This window comes from Desmodus rotundus, chromosome 13, assembly GCF_022682495.2.
Source record: "Desmodus rotundus isolate HL8 chromosome 13, HLdesRot8A.1, whole genome shotgun sequence".
Classification (NCBI taxonomy): domain Eukaryota; kingdom Metazoa; phylum Chordata; class Mammalia; order Chiroptera; family Phyllostomidae; genus Desmodus; species Desmodus rotundus.
Window position 1 is genome coordinate 86,618,587 of NC_071399.1, and position 15,664 is coordinate 86,634,250.

The 15,664-nt window shown below is 46.4% G+C and overlaps 1 protein-coding gene across 1 annotated transcript in view; it reads right to left on the minus strand.

Annotated features, from left to right (window-relative positions):
• The window catches only part of ABCC4 (ATP binding cassette subfamily C member 4 (PEL blood group)), a 215,936-nt gene that overhangs the window by 156,042 nt on the left and 44,230 nt on the right, over positions 1-15,664 (minus strand). The window contains exons 5-7 of the mRNA XM_053916440.2: positions 2,745-2,834; positions 1,548-1,711; positions 301-426 (exon numbers count right to left, since the gene is read on the minus strand). Coding sequence (XP_053772415.1) covers positions 301-426; positions 1,548-1,711; positions 2,745-2,834 — 380 coding nt within the window. The remainder of the gene's footprint in view (positions 1-300; positions 427-1,547; positions 1,712-2,744; positions 2,835-15,664) is intronic.

Genomic DNA, 15,664 nt, shown 5'->3' on the forward strand with positions numbered 1-15,664 from the left:
TGAGGACAGAAAGATGCGGCCTGTCCCTTCCAGGGGCACATGCACTTGTTGGAAAAGAGAATAAGGAAGTCAAAACTTGTGACATACAAGGACATTAGATGGAAGCAGCCTGCACAGGTCCCCTGGGGCCACAGAGGAGAGCCATCTAATAGGGATGAGTGGAGTGGGGCTGAGTTTGCACACACAGGGAACCTGAGAGACGGAGCCCGAGTTAGTCGGGGGTCAGAGCAGAATGAGAAGGAGAGAGCTTTCGATTTCTTAAAAATAGGAAAATAGGGTGTGATGTATACAAAAGCTTACCTCCTCAAATTGGCAATAAGGTCTGCAAATGACTTTTCCCAGGCATACATTTTTATTATTCTGATGCCGGTGATAACTTCATTCATGGTTCTGATCCTGGCGTCTGTGAAAGCTGCGGTCTTGCTCCTGAGGGGACAGAGGCGAGAGGTGAGCCATGGCCCCCACACCCCAACTGCCCTCCCCCGCAGAGGCCACAGGCAGAGGCCGGGAGCTGATGACTCCCTACAGCTCTTCCACGCTGACAACACAGGCAGGTCCTTCTCACAACACACATGGGGAAGGACATCCGTTAGGACCTCAACGAGTCATCCCAGTTCGAACAGTAATTTGGAGAACTGGCAATATCTGCTGAGGAAGATGATAGTCCGTCTGCTCGAGGTCATGGTTGGGGAAGAGAGGAAAAGCCCCTGAATCTACCAAGAACACAATTGACTGCACTGTAATATATTAGGCATGAAGGAGAAAAGACAGGACTGTTTATTCTACTGGGAAAGGAAAGAGCAAAGAAGCCTCAGAATTCTGGTAGCATTGGAACAGACCTTGAAGGATCAACATCTCTCCTGGCAAAGAGGGGAAAGGATGTTCCAAGGGGAGAAAAATACCAGGTACAGGGGCATAAAAGAAGGAACTCAACGTGCTTCCAACAGCCTATCTCCAACCATCCAACAACCTTGGATGACCCACTTCCAACCCTCTGGGATCTGCTTTAGGTCTAATTCACCACCATTAGGCTCTTCATCATCAGCCACTGGTCTATCACAGAATCTGTCAGGACTGTGGACGTTATGAAGACATAAATAAGTAAACTAACCTTGCCCTTGGGGAGCTTATAACTTAATGGAAACAGTGAATTATAAAAACAATAACACACTTTGTAACTGGCTCTTACACAAGCATAATAAAAGTATATGCAGCTAGAATTGGGCCCATAAGCTCTCTAAATGTATTACTATTTAATAATTTTTAAATACCTTTGATGCATATAAATTCCGCTTAAGTACACTGTACTTAGTGAGGTATGGTGCCTAAAAAGCTAGACAGGAGGAGCCAGCAAATGCCTTCCCCTCTCTGCTTCAAGACTAGCTTTCAGCTCAAGGCTGGAGCCCCACCCATCAAGCCTGAAGATTCCACAGCACAGGCAAAGAGGAGATGGTAGAAGACATTAGTTTCATTCTGGAACTACAGCATCAAGCAGCTCCCTAACACATATTACTATATTACACATTACCTGTGTATGTCGCTCTTACCGGAGGGAGGAGAACACCTTGCCGATGCAGCTTTGCAAAGGCAGAAGAATAATCAGAATGGCCATTCCGGCAAGACAGGATATTCCAATTTCCATCCAGAGCAGGGCCGTGACTGCGACGGCCTGCAGGGGGCCTACCCACAGAAAGTGCAAGAATATCGTTACCTGAGAAGAAAAAGACAAGGCCTTTTGAGGACTATTCAAAAGCAAAACCAGTGAAAGATGCAGGATAGAAACCATCTGCTCCAACCGGACAGAACAGATGAGAAACTAGACAGAAATGGTCCCAGTGGATTTTAAACCTGCGAAAGCAGAGAGTTACCTACCCTTCTGGGGCAACACAGGGCAGGCCCTAGGCACTTCTAGGGAGAACCTGGCTCGCAGCATGGGAAGGAAGATCTTGACTTTGTCTTCCCCCGCGATGAGCTCAGGGCTTCTCCAAACTCAGCCTTAAAATTCTGCCCTACCTCCCCTGGGCTCTCCAGCACCCGGAAAGCCTACATTTTAGTACCTAACTCTCCAGCAATTATGTGTGTGCTTATCTCCTTGATAGGCTGTGGCTCCTCCGGGCAAAAGTCTTAGTCATCCCTACAACGGAGTAGAAGCGTAGTTCACTGTGGATAAATGAATGATTGAAAGAGAAGGGGTCTAATGGCCTGCAGATCTGACCAGCAGCAATAATGCCCTGCATGGGATACATTCACAAGGTAAGTGGCAAAGCAGGGTGTGGGGTTAGGAGAGTAGGCTGTTTCCCACTAAGGACCATCCATTTGTCATTATTTACGGAAGGCTTCCTACATAGCGGGCACTGCACAGGGCACAGGGAGAAGAATAATCCCTGCCCACCAGGAGGTCATCAGCTAGAGGCAGAGAAGACCCCTCAGCCAGCCTTCCCAACACAGCGTGCTGAGAGGGCCACTCCAGGCAGACTCTTAGGACACTGAAGCCGGCTGAGCAAGAACGCTGCAGCCTGCCTCTTTACAACTGAATTATGTTGTGGGCGACCTTAGAAAAACAAAATGCTCACCTACAGGATACCAAAGCGGCACACAGAAGAAAGGCAAGTTAAATTTGAAAAAACAACTCATGTCCTCAGCAGAATCCTGGCCTGAGCCAAAGGCCAGCACCTGACATTCCAACAAGGTAAACCACGTAAGAAGGGTGGGGAATGAAAAAGGACTGCTCAGGGGCAGCTTACCTGATCAAACTTGTTCACGTCATTGGACAGCAGGTTGACGATCTGGCCCGTGGTAGTCTTGCCCATGGCCACGTTACTAAGGCGGAGTGCCTGAAGGTAAGAGAGGGAAAGAGAATTAGTCCCAATGCTGACACCAAGTGACACGTAAGGAAAGAGCTAAAAGGAGTACGTTTTCATGAGGTCTTTTGTGATGTCCAGACAGGCAGGAGGACCCGTGACAGCCAGGACCTAGGGACCCAGGCTGAGTCTTCTACTCTGCAGTGTGGTGGCAGCAAAGAAACAGCAGGAGGTAGCGCACACCTCCCACTTCATTCTTTACTACATGGGGACGTGCCCAGTATTTTTTTTAAAGTTTGTACTTCGAGGCCAACTAAAGTAAGTTTGAGCCAGATCAGATGAGAGTGGAGGAGCTGCCTAAGGAAAAAACGTAGAGGACACAGACTGTAAATCAGGAATCAGTCATTAATGCTGAGTGTGGCATCATTTCAACACTTCAGGTCCTGGTTTCCTCGTTCTGTGACTGCAAATAGCCCCTCACTCCGCCTAGATCACAGGTTTTCTTCAAGAGTAAAATGACACCCTCGCCAGTATGGCCCAGCTGGCTGGAGTGTCATCCTGTAAACTGAAAGGTTATGGGTTCAATTCCCGGTCAGGGCGCATGCCTGGGTTGTGGGTTCTCTCCCCAGTCAGGGGGCATGCCAGAGGTAGCCCATTGAAGTTTCTCTCTCATATGGATAACTCTCTCTCCCTCTCTCTTTCCCTTCATCCCCCTCTTTCTAAAAATCAATAGGCATCCCGGGCCAAAGGACAAATATTTACTGTCTACTATGTAGAGGGCCCCAGGGGGAGGAGGTATGTATGAGAACCTGGAATTCAAGTGCGACCCGGACAGTAAGCACCACAATGCAGGGAACGGGGGAAAGCTGCGACATACTGGCACAGCGGGGCTGGGGGCAGACTGGGATGATGAAGAGGAGGAGCTATGTGTAGACAGCAGAAGGTCGTGGTGTGTTGAGGGAACAGCATGCATGGAAGTCAGGGAGAAGCAGCATGTGGGGGTGCAGAGTGAGGAATGCCCACAATCTGCCTTGGGAAGCCACTCAAGAGTTTGGAAGGCAGCAAGGAACAGTGAGATTTTTTATGTGAGTGTGAGAAACTCCACTTTGGGAAGGTTAAACTGGAAATTGGCCAGGAGATTCTTACAAGAAGGGAGAGTTACTCCAGGCAAGAGGTAATAAGACAGTGCACTAGGGCTGCGTGAATGAAGGAAATGGCCAGACAGAATGGGAACATGTGAAAAGTAAAAATGCTACGCAGATATAAGGGAATCAGTCACAAAACATCAAGAAAGGAAGGAGGGAAGGAAGAAACGCTAGCCCTACAGGAAAGAAACTGAACTTATTGTGCCTTAATGACCGAAAGCTATCTTCGAAATATTCTTAAAGCCAATTTTAAAAATAAATGTGTTACTCCTTCATGCAAAAACTACATTACATATTTTAGAAGAGTAGATATTTGAGGCCTAATTTTAACAATTAAAATAAGGCAGAATGGTACACCAAGCTTTTATTCTAAATTGATCATTTTCAAAAATATCTCAAGCAACTATATCTGATGAGAACTGTCCCTTACAGAGTATCATGGCAGCTGACAATGGCACTACAGGGTGAGATGGCACAGATGACAATCTGTGCAGAAGACCAAGTCTCTCTGGGGGCACCCTCAGGGCCACCGGCGACTCAGCCGTGCCTGGGACCTGGTGTGGTGACAGACTGAAGGGCTAGTTCTGGAGCAGACGCTGACGTAAGTTGATAACAACCCTACAGCCAACCCAGAAATGAAAACTCTGTCCAAAGAAAATCAGTCATGTGCCAAGTGGGTTACAAAACCAGTGGCATGTCATTGAGATTATCGAGGACGACGTAGCTTACAAGCAAAGAGCACCCAACTTCTGCTTCCGACCGCAAAAGGGTAACAGGCGCTGGACTTGCCCTCCTTGGGAAACTGTAAAATGGGACAAAATACACAAAGAAGCAACTCTTTTCTGGCACTGAACCAAGGCAGCGCAGGACCACACGCCTGGAGAGAAGGGAAACCCAGGAGCGGAGTAGGGGCCTGGCCTGGCCTTCTGCCCTGGGGGGATTTTCTGCACAAGTAGCACTGCCCTTTCACTGAGCCGAAGAGGAGGAGGTGGCTGTTCCAAGTTGCAGAAATGTCTGGAATTTGCGGACCAGAGTAGCAGAGGGCAGGCCCCAAAAGTTTTTGTGGGGATTTTCTGAAGCTACTTCTCCAGGGCTTCGCTGTCCATGGCCAGGGCAAGACTACCTGGGCCTGGGGAGCAGCAGCAGGGTGCTGAAGGGTGACTCCAGAGGTCATGAGGTCGTGCAGTGCCAGAAGACATCGGTTCTGCCCCACCAGAATAAAGGGGTCCTCATAGGCACCTCAGCCAGTTGGTTTGGATGCCACAAAAGCCACGCCTTAGTAATAAAGATCACACTCCAGAGAAAGAGCCGTGCCCTTGGACTGAGTTCAAAGCGGAAATGTCTACCCTAGATAGAGCAGATACATAGACAGATAGGCAGGCAGGCCGATAAAAGGAACGAACTGACCAACCATTCCTAACAGGCCCACTTCTGCCAGGAACAGCCTCTCAGAATAAATAATACAGACTTCCTCATAACACCCAAAACAGTAAGACAATGATCACACATGCAAAGACAATGTGGCCCATAATCAAGAGGGAAGCTTACGAGCAATAGAAACAGACCCTGAGAGGATCCAGGAATTAGGTGCGATGCACAAAACAACTATAGTAAGTCCTCACCATGTCACCCATAGGCCCCGTGACTTTAAGAAAAACACCATATAATGAAAACAATTCTACCATTGACATAAACAACTGTTAAGTTCCTATGATATAAAGAAATGTCACTGAATGAAACAAAATTATCTGAGGGCCTGCAGTATTATAAGTATGTCCAAGGAGTTAAAGGAAAATATGGTTATAGCAAATGAACAGATGAATAATTTTAGGAAAGAGATGGACATGATCAAAAAGAACCAAATGTAAATTCTAGAACCAACAGATACAATATGAAAAATTCACTGGATAACTTTACTAGTAGAAAATTTCCACTGATCTGTTCTAATTCATTAGCCCTTTCATCTATAATTTACAATCTGAACGACAAACAGAAAAATAAAAACAAGATGGAAGAAATAAAGCCTGAGAGTTTAATAGCATAATTGTCGAGCAACGGCACACATGTGTAATTGGAGATCTGGAAGAAGACAACATAAAGGGAAGAGAAAATACTTCCAGAAATAAAGGCTGAAATGTTTCCAAGTTTGGAAATTACATATAAATTTGTATACCTAGGACTCTTAGCAACCCCCAAGAAGGATCAAAACAAGGAGACCTATGTCAAGGCACATCACGGTAAACTGCTAAAAACCAACGAGTGAGAGAAAGTCTTGGAAGCAGCCCAAGAAAGCGACACATTACATATGAAGGAACGACAATACAACTGCTAGCTGATTTATCAGAAACAACAGAGAGAAGAGCGTCTGTTGTTGTCAGTTATATAGTTGTTGCCATCAGGAGCTACCGGTTGATGGAGCGCTCGATGGAGCGCAGACCCCGGCGTATCCATTTATTTCTGTTACCATGATCATAGACACAGTTGCCATCTATTGAGTGCCTGCTACCAGGCCAGTCGCTGTTACAAAGTAAAAATCATTCCCATTGCCCAGATGAGAAATAAGGTGAAAGTATTTCATGTCTGACAGAGAACAGGCACTCAGTCTTTTTTAATGCAGTAAAGTTAACACTGTTTCTCATGAATGCAGAAAATTAAAGTTTGGTTGTAATAAAGTATATGTGTTATAGTTTTTAAGTTCACATCCAGTATAGAGAAAAATAATATGTGAATTGAATGCATCATCTTTCTGCTAATGTTTTGGTTTCACATTTCCTTAAACTGACATGTTATAATGAATACTGTTTGGTTAGATTTGTTTTCCTTTTGTGAACAAAACAGTTCCACCCTGAGAACCACAAAAGGCAAGCAAAACGAACTGGAATCAATACTGGCACTATATATGCCAGACCCAGGGTTAATACCTTCAATAATCACGAGCATCAAAATGTCGATAAAAATTATAAAAGCTTACCAACTAAAAAGAGGGGTGGGCTGCATGCAAAGAATGGGTGCAGAAAATTCATTAAGAAAGACACCAGTGGCTAATACAATTGGCAAACCTCAAATTCCTGTAAATTAAAATAAAGCATTATTTTTTCACCTAGACATTAGCAAAACTGGTAGAGATTTAAAAAAAAAAAATACAACATCTAATCTTAGCAAGAATGTGACCCAACTCACTTCACTGGAAAGCATGCAATGGAAACGTATGTGCTCTTAGAAATTAAAGATGTCTTCCAAGTGTCAGCTTCAGTCATGTTCACCGCACTGCTGTTAGTCACTATATAAAACCTGGGACTACCTCCTTATTGGTCATACTAGCCTCTCCGTGGCCACCAGGAACAAGCCCGTGAACTGTGGAGTGCAAACTCCATCAGAGCAGGGACCTGCTGATGGCTGGTCCCTCCTGTGGGTGGGCATAAAAATGCCTCTGGAGTTCTAAGGAAACTGTGTAATCGAGGCCAAACATTCACTTTGTACAATTTTTTCAAAATAATAGCAACTAATAATTGTCACTCATCTGAAAAATAAACTGTTTCTCCTGTCATAATTATTTTAATTAGTAGAAGCGAAACATAAAGCCCAAGTGTGGGCACGTAAATATCACCATCAAAGGAACAGGAAAAGGAAACAATGTTCTTTCCATAGAAGGAAGTTTTCCAGACTGGTCAGATGTGTTATCCCTTTAAGAATCCAATCTTCATTGTAATGAAAAGCCTCCAAGCCGTTCTCTAATAGTCCTCTAATAGTCCTCTAACACAGACATCACGAGCTGCAGTTCCTCATCTTCACGATGCAGGTCCCGCATCACCAGTGTGAATGTCAAGGACCTTCAGTGTGTAAACGCTCCTCCCACAGAGTGACCCAGGTGGTCACGCCTTTGGCCACCGCATATGTCAAATATCCACGTTGTCCCTTGTTCTCGGGCTATCCCTCCGAAAGCCTGTCTCACCGGTGCCCACTACTGTCTTGTCCACAGACTGGCTCACTATCATTACCCCATTTCTGCACTAGGATATTCCTTAGTAATTTTCTAAGAAAAGTCAGAATGAAGAGGCTCGGAGTAAGAACCTAAAGGATCATCAGAATGGAAAACAAGTATTTGGGTCACTTATTCTGTCGTTCTGGCGTACTTCCTGACTCCTGGCCCTACCCCCACGCTGTCTGTCAAACACTGTGGCTCCCAGGCACACTGGGCAAGGCTGCAGCAGCAGCCATGAGGAGTGTGTTTAGCTCACCTGAAGCAGAAAATTGCCTGTATTTTTCCAATACTGTTGCTCGGAGTTGCCTAGCGAGGCTGCCACACCTACTGCCAGGACTGAGTAATTGAAAGCCATTAATCTCTGTTTCTGAGGGAAGGGCCCGTGGGCTGCCCAACATCCTCTGTCCCTAAGAACATAATGGGGGACAACTCCCTAAAGTTAATCAGGTCCCTTCTATGATTCCATAGAAAAGAGGTTCAAGGAAATAAAAAACAAAGTCCATACAAAACCAGCCACCCGCCGTTCTCTCTAACCTGACAGCTCCACTGCTTTCCCCCTCCGCTCTGCCCCCATTTTCCAGAACTAGCACACATGTGCAGAAGGCTTTCTGCAAGGTTTGACAGACGTGGCATTTACCTCCTGGGGGTATTATTAGCTTCCTTTTACCTCCATTGGCCACCTTTTACCCTTAAACCACAATGGCCTACTGAAGTCGAGAGGCCAGAAAGATGCACTCAGAATTGACAGGTGAGTCTCCAAACAGGGGAGGATTATGTGGACCCCAAGAACCACCTGGCGGCGGGGCGGGGCAGGAAGGGTTATGATACTTGCTCTGAGGTCAGACTGAGGACTAGAATTTCTCAGGGACAGTTTCTCCACATTCTCAGACCTCACCACCTCCGAGAGGACCAGATCCTGAGGCTGGCTCTCTGATGCCCTGGGACCCCCAGGGCCCACGGCCCCTGCAGGATGGCATAGAGTCTGACCAGGCCTCAGTGTGGAGACCACTACAGAGCATCCCACAGTATGCTGGCGACCGTGCTACCTGGAAACCACCACTCTCCACTGTGTGTATTGGGGGGGTGGGGCTGATGTGCCCCCAGGCCCTTGAAAACATTTCAGAAAATCTAAGCGTTGTACTGAACAGAGGGGCCTTGGCTAGTGAGGGGGTAGTCATCGTGTGTTGTTGCAGGAGAATGAGCACAATTTAATCAATGAAGTCCACTGCTACCTATGCAAAGAATAGGTAAGGCAACTGGGTTAGTGTGTGCTGAGTGAGATCACATTCCCCAGGAATGAAGACCCCTCCGAGCCAGACCCTCCCACCGCCAGTTTCTTTGTTTGAAAGACAAGCCTGTCTGACTGGTTTACAAACAAGAGAGGTGGACAGAGAAATGGGCAACTCAGAACAGCTCTGGAGAAGGTGCACCGGTCGGGCAACAGGAGGAAGGAACACTGTGAGCGTGTAAGACCCCATGAGAGGGAGAGAACATAATGAAGTATGCCCCCAACAGGAGGGGGAGAAAAACAAACTTCCACCAACTTTAAAAATAAAATACATTTTGATCATGCATTTCTGTTTTCTGTTTCTAAATAAAACATTATAAAAACACAAAAAAAGTGTTTATAATCTATTGTTTCAAAACTGACATGCTTAGTCATGAAAATTTATAGGTGAGGGGCCTCATGCTGGGCTTTTATAGCTACTATACTTAGAACTATCTTGTCTATAGAGAAGTTTCTCATTATTTTGCATATAATGTGCCTCCCTTCAGACCAAGAGTCTAAGAGGGAACCGATATGCCCCCTACAAACCCACCTATTGTACATGATTTTACTGAGAATTAGCCAAAATGAGTGTATTTTACAAATGTGATTTCCCTCTCCCCTAGGGCTTCATATTTATCGAAGTCCTACACCCGAGCAGGCTGGGAATGCAGCAAACCTCAAGTAATGAGATGCATGACTTGCTGCCTTTCAAACACCAGCTTGGAAGCTCTCAGAACATGAAGATGCGTGTGCAGAAGCCAAACATGGCAGAGTGCGGGGCCGCTGTCTAAATACCGATGCGTTCACGGCCTCCCTTTTTAGAACCAACCTCACCAAAAGCGGCAATGCCTTAATATCTATCATCAGTGTGTACAAAGAAATCAGGAGAAAAGTGCACAGAACAAGGAGGAAGACTACCTCCCATCTCCCATCACATGACCTGTGACCTGTTACCCTCCTTACCAAATCCCATTTTTCCAAGCCCCACATTCTCCTACTCAATGGAGCAGAGCAAAAGCAGCTGGGCCCAACAGAGGTTAAGACACAGAGATTCTAAAGAAAGAAAGAGTGACTTTGTCCATGTGTAAGTTAGTTTATAAAGGTCGAATTCTGTTATAATGAAGTCCATGGAGTGCCTATAAAATTTTGGAGTGCCATGAATGTTGAGTAAATCTGTTGGTATGTCAAATTTTAGTTTTCCAGTTTTACTGGAATGTGAGTTCATGTTCACAAATACTGAGGTCATTGAAAGAATCTAAAGGGAGGCTTCAAGAGTACTGAGCACTGTCTTGCTACAGTTCATTGCATCCAGGTTCCAGGAAAAATAAATGAGACCGGAAGTCGAAGGGGGAAAAAAGAAAAGAAGAAAAGAAAATGTCGGCTGATGTGGCCCAGAGGGAGGAGATGAGGACTGGAAAACAAAACCAAGACCAAACCGCTTGCTCAGAGCAGGGAGCTGGAGAGGGAGAGGGCAGAACGGTCTTTGAAACCCCTTCCTCTTCCTCCACGACCAGCTACAAAGTTGTCACCACAGCTGACGGTCAGGGTGGAAGATGACTTTTTCAAAGAAGACTGAGTAAATGTCTGACCCACACCTATTCGAAAAAATTAAATTAACCTCGGGACATTGTGCTACATGAAATAAGCCCGTGACCCAAAGACAAATTCTGTATGACGGCAGTTATGTGAGGCACCTAGAAGAGGCAAACTCAGAGGCGGAAAGCGGGATGGAGGTTGCAGGGCAGGGGGACGGAAAGGGAGTTCCATGGATGGATGCAGTTTTACACAATGAACAGAGTCCCGGTCAGAGATGGTGGTGAGGGCGGCACAGTGATGCGAACGAACTCACTGTCACTAAACTGCACGCTCGAAAGTGGTCAACACGGTCAGTTCTCCATTGTGTGTATTTAACCACGATTAAAAATAAAAATGTGTCCATTGAAAAAACGAAAATGATTACCTTTGAACACCTGAAGGAAAATAACTACCAACCAAAAATTCTAAACCTAGAGAAATAGCTTCAAAAAACAAAGGAGACATAAAAACATTTTCAGACAAACAAGGAAAAAAATTTTTTTAATTAAACTAATTAGAATAAAAAAAAAATAAGTGTCAGCCATGATTTCAGCATACATCCCAGGAAAAGGAATACAGATCCTCAGGCTGTCCTTCCGGTTCCCGTCCCGGACTGCTGTCCCCTTCCCCATTCTCTAGAATGTTCCCTCAGCTGTCCTGGTGAGAAGAATCCCTGGGGAACAGGTGAAATACCCAGGTTTCCCAGCCTTGTCCTTAGAAATTTGGAGGAGTAGGTCTGGGGTGAGACCCAGACTCTGGGTCTTTAGTAAGCATGGAGATGACTCATGACAAAAGCTGTTGAGCCTCAGCCCAGAGCGCACCCTCACCCTCCTTCTGTTCGGCAAGGAGGCGACCAGGCGTGTCCCCCAGCTAATACCACCGCACCCTGTACTGTACACACCCAGCTGCCCACTCGAGGGCCACAAACATCCAGCTGATGAAACCTGGGATGAGGCTGCCGCTCTGATCAACGGCTGAGAAACTGACGGGGCCAGCCCCCACCACCACCTCTGTTATAAGCAATGATATCATTGGACAAAATTGTGCTTTTGGGCCTCAGGTAACAGGCAGTGCAAGACTGACCCCTGAGAGAAGGGACTCTCACAGCGTGACTACCACCGCAGCCCTGGTTCTCTGCCAGGAGACCACCTTCCAATTGCGGTCGTGAGCTGGGGTCCACAAAGCACGGGGACCGAGAGCGGAGGAGGCAGAGGTCGGAAGTTTGGTCACCTGAAGTGGCTGGCAGCTTGGAAGCAAGGCTATCAGACAGGTGTACAGAAAGGAGATCTAGGCAGGGGCCTGTGGTGGGGGGCGCGGAGTGAGGGGGGTGCTGCAAGGCCTTAGCCGAGGAGTGAGCTACAAAGGCCCAGGTCAAGGCCACCCGAGACTGACCAGACAGGCGGTGCCCCAGAGTAGCAGGCAGAACACAGTAACTGAAGGTTAAACTGAGATGGGACACTGGATTCTTGAGTAGCCAGAGTGCAGAAACCTTAATACGTCATTAACAAGCCTGGCGCAAAGCTGAGAAACCCTCCAAAAGACCATGTCTTAGAATTAAGGACCATTCTCTAGGGTGGTGATGCTCACTGGGGTGATTTTGCACCTCCCCCCGCACACACACACCGCGTCATTAGTCATCAATGAAGTAAAAAATCAAAACCACAATGAGATACTACTTTATACCCTCACAAATAACTGAACCTGCACCCAAAGGCTCCGGTCAGCTCCTCCCTAGCACACAAAAGCATGGACAATCACCCCTTCAGGACATGAACTTGGCACCACATGTGCAGGTCCGATGCACGCTCCTATCAGAAGCAAACCAGAAAAATGCAGGGGGGAAATACGTTTCAAAGAAAGACTTTAAAGTGTTAAACAGCATAAGAAGCATTGCTACACTAGTTCACTCTAACTCGGTCAGAAGGCTAAAAAATACCCTTAGAAGAGAAAGTCTAACCAGAGTATCACATGCTACCAGGCAGACTCTCTGTTTCCATAAATACCACACAGTTTCACTGTGACCACATTCTCAGAGTGCTAGTTCTGTGACATTTTCAGAAAGAAGACATAGCCAGACTAATAGGCAAACTATTGAATTGAACCACATGAAACTGCTGTTTTGGTAAGCCTGAGTCAGTTGAATTATCTACAATTTCATATTGTCCAGCCTAAATATAAAGCAAGAGTCTACACTGTAATCACTGTAATAAAATTAGCTTTAAACAACATCAAAACCAAGCTCTTGCTGAGAACTGGCACCATACATCATCTGGCTGAGACACAAACAAAACTTTCTACCAGTTGCCTTTCCACACTCCATGGAATTAACTCAGAAGGAGGTGAAGGAGGAGGGCTGAGGTGGAGAGGGAGGGGCTGCAGGAAGGTGACTGCTTCTGTGCTCCCGAGGGACACGGACCAGGGCAGAGACTTCTCACATTCAGGCTCCATGTACTGCAGAAGGCTGCAGACCTCACTCAGAGGAAGTCAGCAAGCCCCGCAAAGAGAAGGCAGGTCTCAAGAGAAAGGCATCAAGGAACAGGGAAGTCCTTCACCCAGAAAGATGAAGAGTATGTGAACATGTGAAATGGAGTGTCAATGGTGTGGGCACAAGGAGCATGCGTTTTCCTCCAAAACACACAGGTCTAAAATTAGAGCTATGGATGCTCCTCAGCTCACCAGGGGTTTATGTCCTAATAACCCCCCAGTTAGTTGAAAACTTTGTAAGTCAAAAATGTATTGAATATGCCTAACCCATCGAACATCACAGCTTAGTGTGGGCTCAGAACATTTATATCAGCCTACAGATGGACAATTATCTTGAGGTTCGCTTCAAAGGGGTTGCCTTCCTCTTCTCACCAGAAGCAGGGGACACAGATGGGCCTTTTGTAGACAGGATACAATGAGAAAACGCAAAACACAATCCCCAAACACCGCTGGCAACATGGGACCCTGCAGAGTGCCGGGTGCCGGGTGCCAACTGTCAGGATGGCGAGGCTGAATGGGAGCCGTGCCCACTGCCCCTGCCCTCAGTCAGGGAGAGTACCGTTCTGTGTGTCACTAGCCCAGGAAAAGGTCAAAATTCAAAATTCGATGTATGTTTTCTACTGAACTCACATGGCTTCCACACCACTGTAAAGCTGAAAAATCATTAAATCAAACCATCATTAAGTTGGGGATCATCTGTACATCACTTACATAATTAAAAATACACTTACCTAAGATGAGTAAAAATATTTCTCTAAATTGGATATTGATCTATAGAAGCCACCCCTCGAGATGCGCTGGACAGATACCAGTGGTCAGTCTCAGTACACACAACAGTCGTGTTCCATAGAGTCACTGGGAACACCGTGAGTGAATAGGAATGGCCCCGAGGGGAAATGCAGGGTTAGGTTTCCGCCAGCCTCTGGAAGCAGCGTTTTCATCAACTGATCCATACATACATAACCTTGTTTGTGTTCACAGACCGCTTATTTAATGCCTATTGTTGGTTTATAACACCAGACTCATGGCCAGAAGCACACTAGATAACTCATACCTGAACCAGACCTAGCGAGCACAGGTATTTTCTCCATAAGCCACATCAGTCTTCCTGTGCTTCGGAATACCAGACAGCACTGGAGCACTCTGCATGGGACTGTTTTAAACAGCAAAATCACCCCTCCAGAAAAGCTGAAAGATGCGGAAAACAGTCACTCGAGAGACCGTGAAAATGACATCTGTTTACAGTAGGGCGGCTGCAACGGGAAGGCGGGGCGTGATGTTGTTCAGCACCAGCTGGGAATGAACGAGAGCTGACTGTACATACGTTCCCGTACTGCAGATCAACACCAAAGGGAAACTAGGACGTCTGCAGGGAATCGGCTCAGCTTAGAAGTTGAAACAAAGGACAAACACTCTCCCACGAGCTGTCCTTTAGGTTACTCTAAAGAGAGTGAAGACAAGGCTTTGGCCAGAAGGAGAACTCTGGCCATACTGACTCAATTATGCAAGGAAATCTGCCCCGGGGAACACGTGGCAGCAAACAGTGTCCGTGAGCTCAGTGATCCACGGCTCTGGCTTTACCCAGCATTCAGAACAAGCCTGCCTGTCACCAGGGTCCACCATGGCACCCATCACCAGGGTCCACCATGATGTCCCCCACAGTTCTCCAATCTGGGCACAAAGTCAGGGAACCTAAGGGCTGATGAGGCTAGAGATCTTAAGGAAGAATCTCTGTACTGTATGCATTTTATGATGCAAAAAAAAATATCTCTGTGAAATAGGACAAGAGCATCCTGGTTACTGAGACAGTCATCCTGCCCCACCTCCTGGGCTCTCAGCTGGGGAAGTAGCCCTTTGAGATGGGAAGCTGGGCAGGTCCTCCTTGTCCTGTGTCCAGTGAAGAACAAAGACAGGAAGTAAGCCACTGCTCCCGCTGCAGACGTGACAGCAAGCCATGCTGGCAAGATAACCAGTGACGGCTGGTGACGTGTCACCATGAGCAAGTACAACATTTAAAACACTATTATGTGAGGGACTCATTTTCTTAATGCCAACCTGGTGACTTTACCAAAAAAAAAAAAAAAAAAATACAGCCTGTGTTGCACAATCCCTTTATTTAGTAAAATATTCTGAAAAATGCCCTAAAGACTGGAGGAACCCAAACAGATCACCATGAGCTGTTGCGACAGACCGCCCGCTGGAACCACTGATCCAAACAAAATGCTGTGTGTCATCAAAACTTCACTTCACTCAGTCCTCAACTGAAAAACCAAATGATCAAGTGACAATGTCAAGTGATGTAGACACTATGGAGGACAGTACGGCAGTTCCTCAAAAAATTAAACATGATCCAACAATTCCACTCCTGTGGGTGCACCCAAAACAAAGGAAGGCACGGACTTGGAAA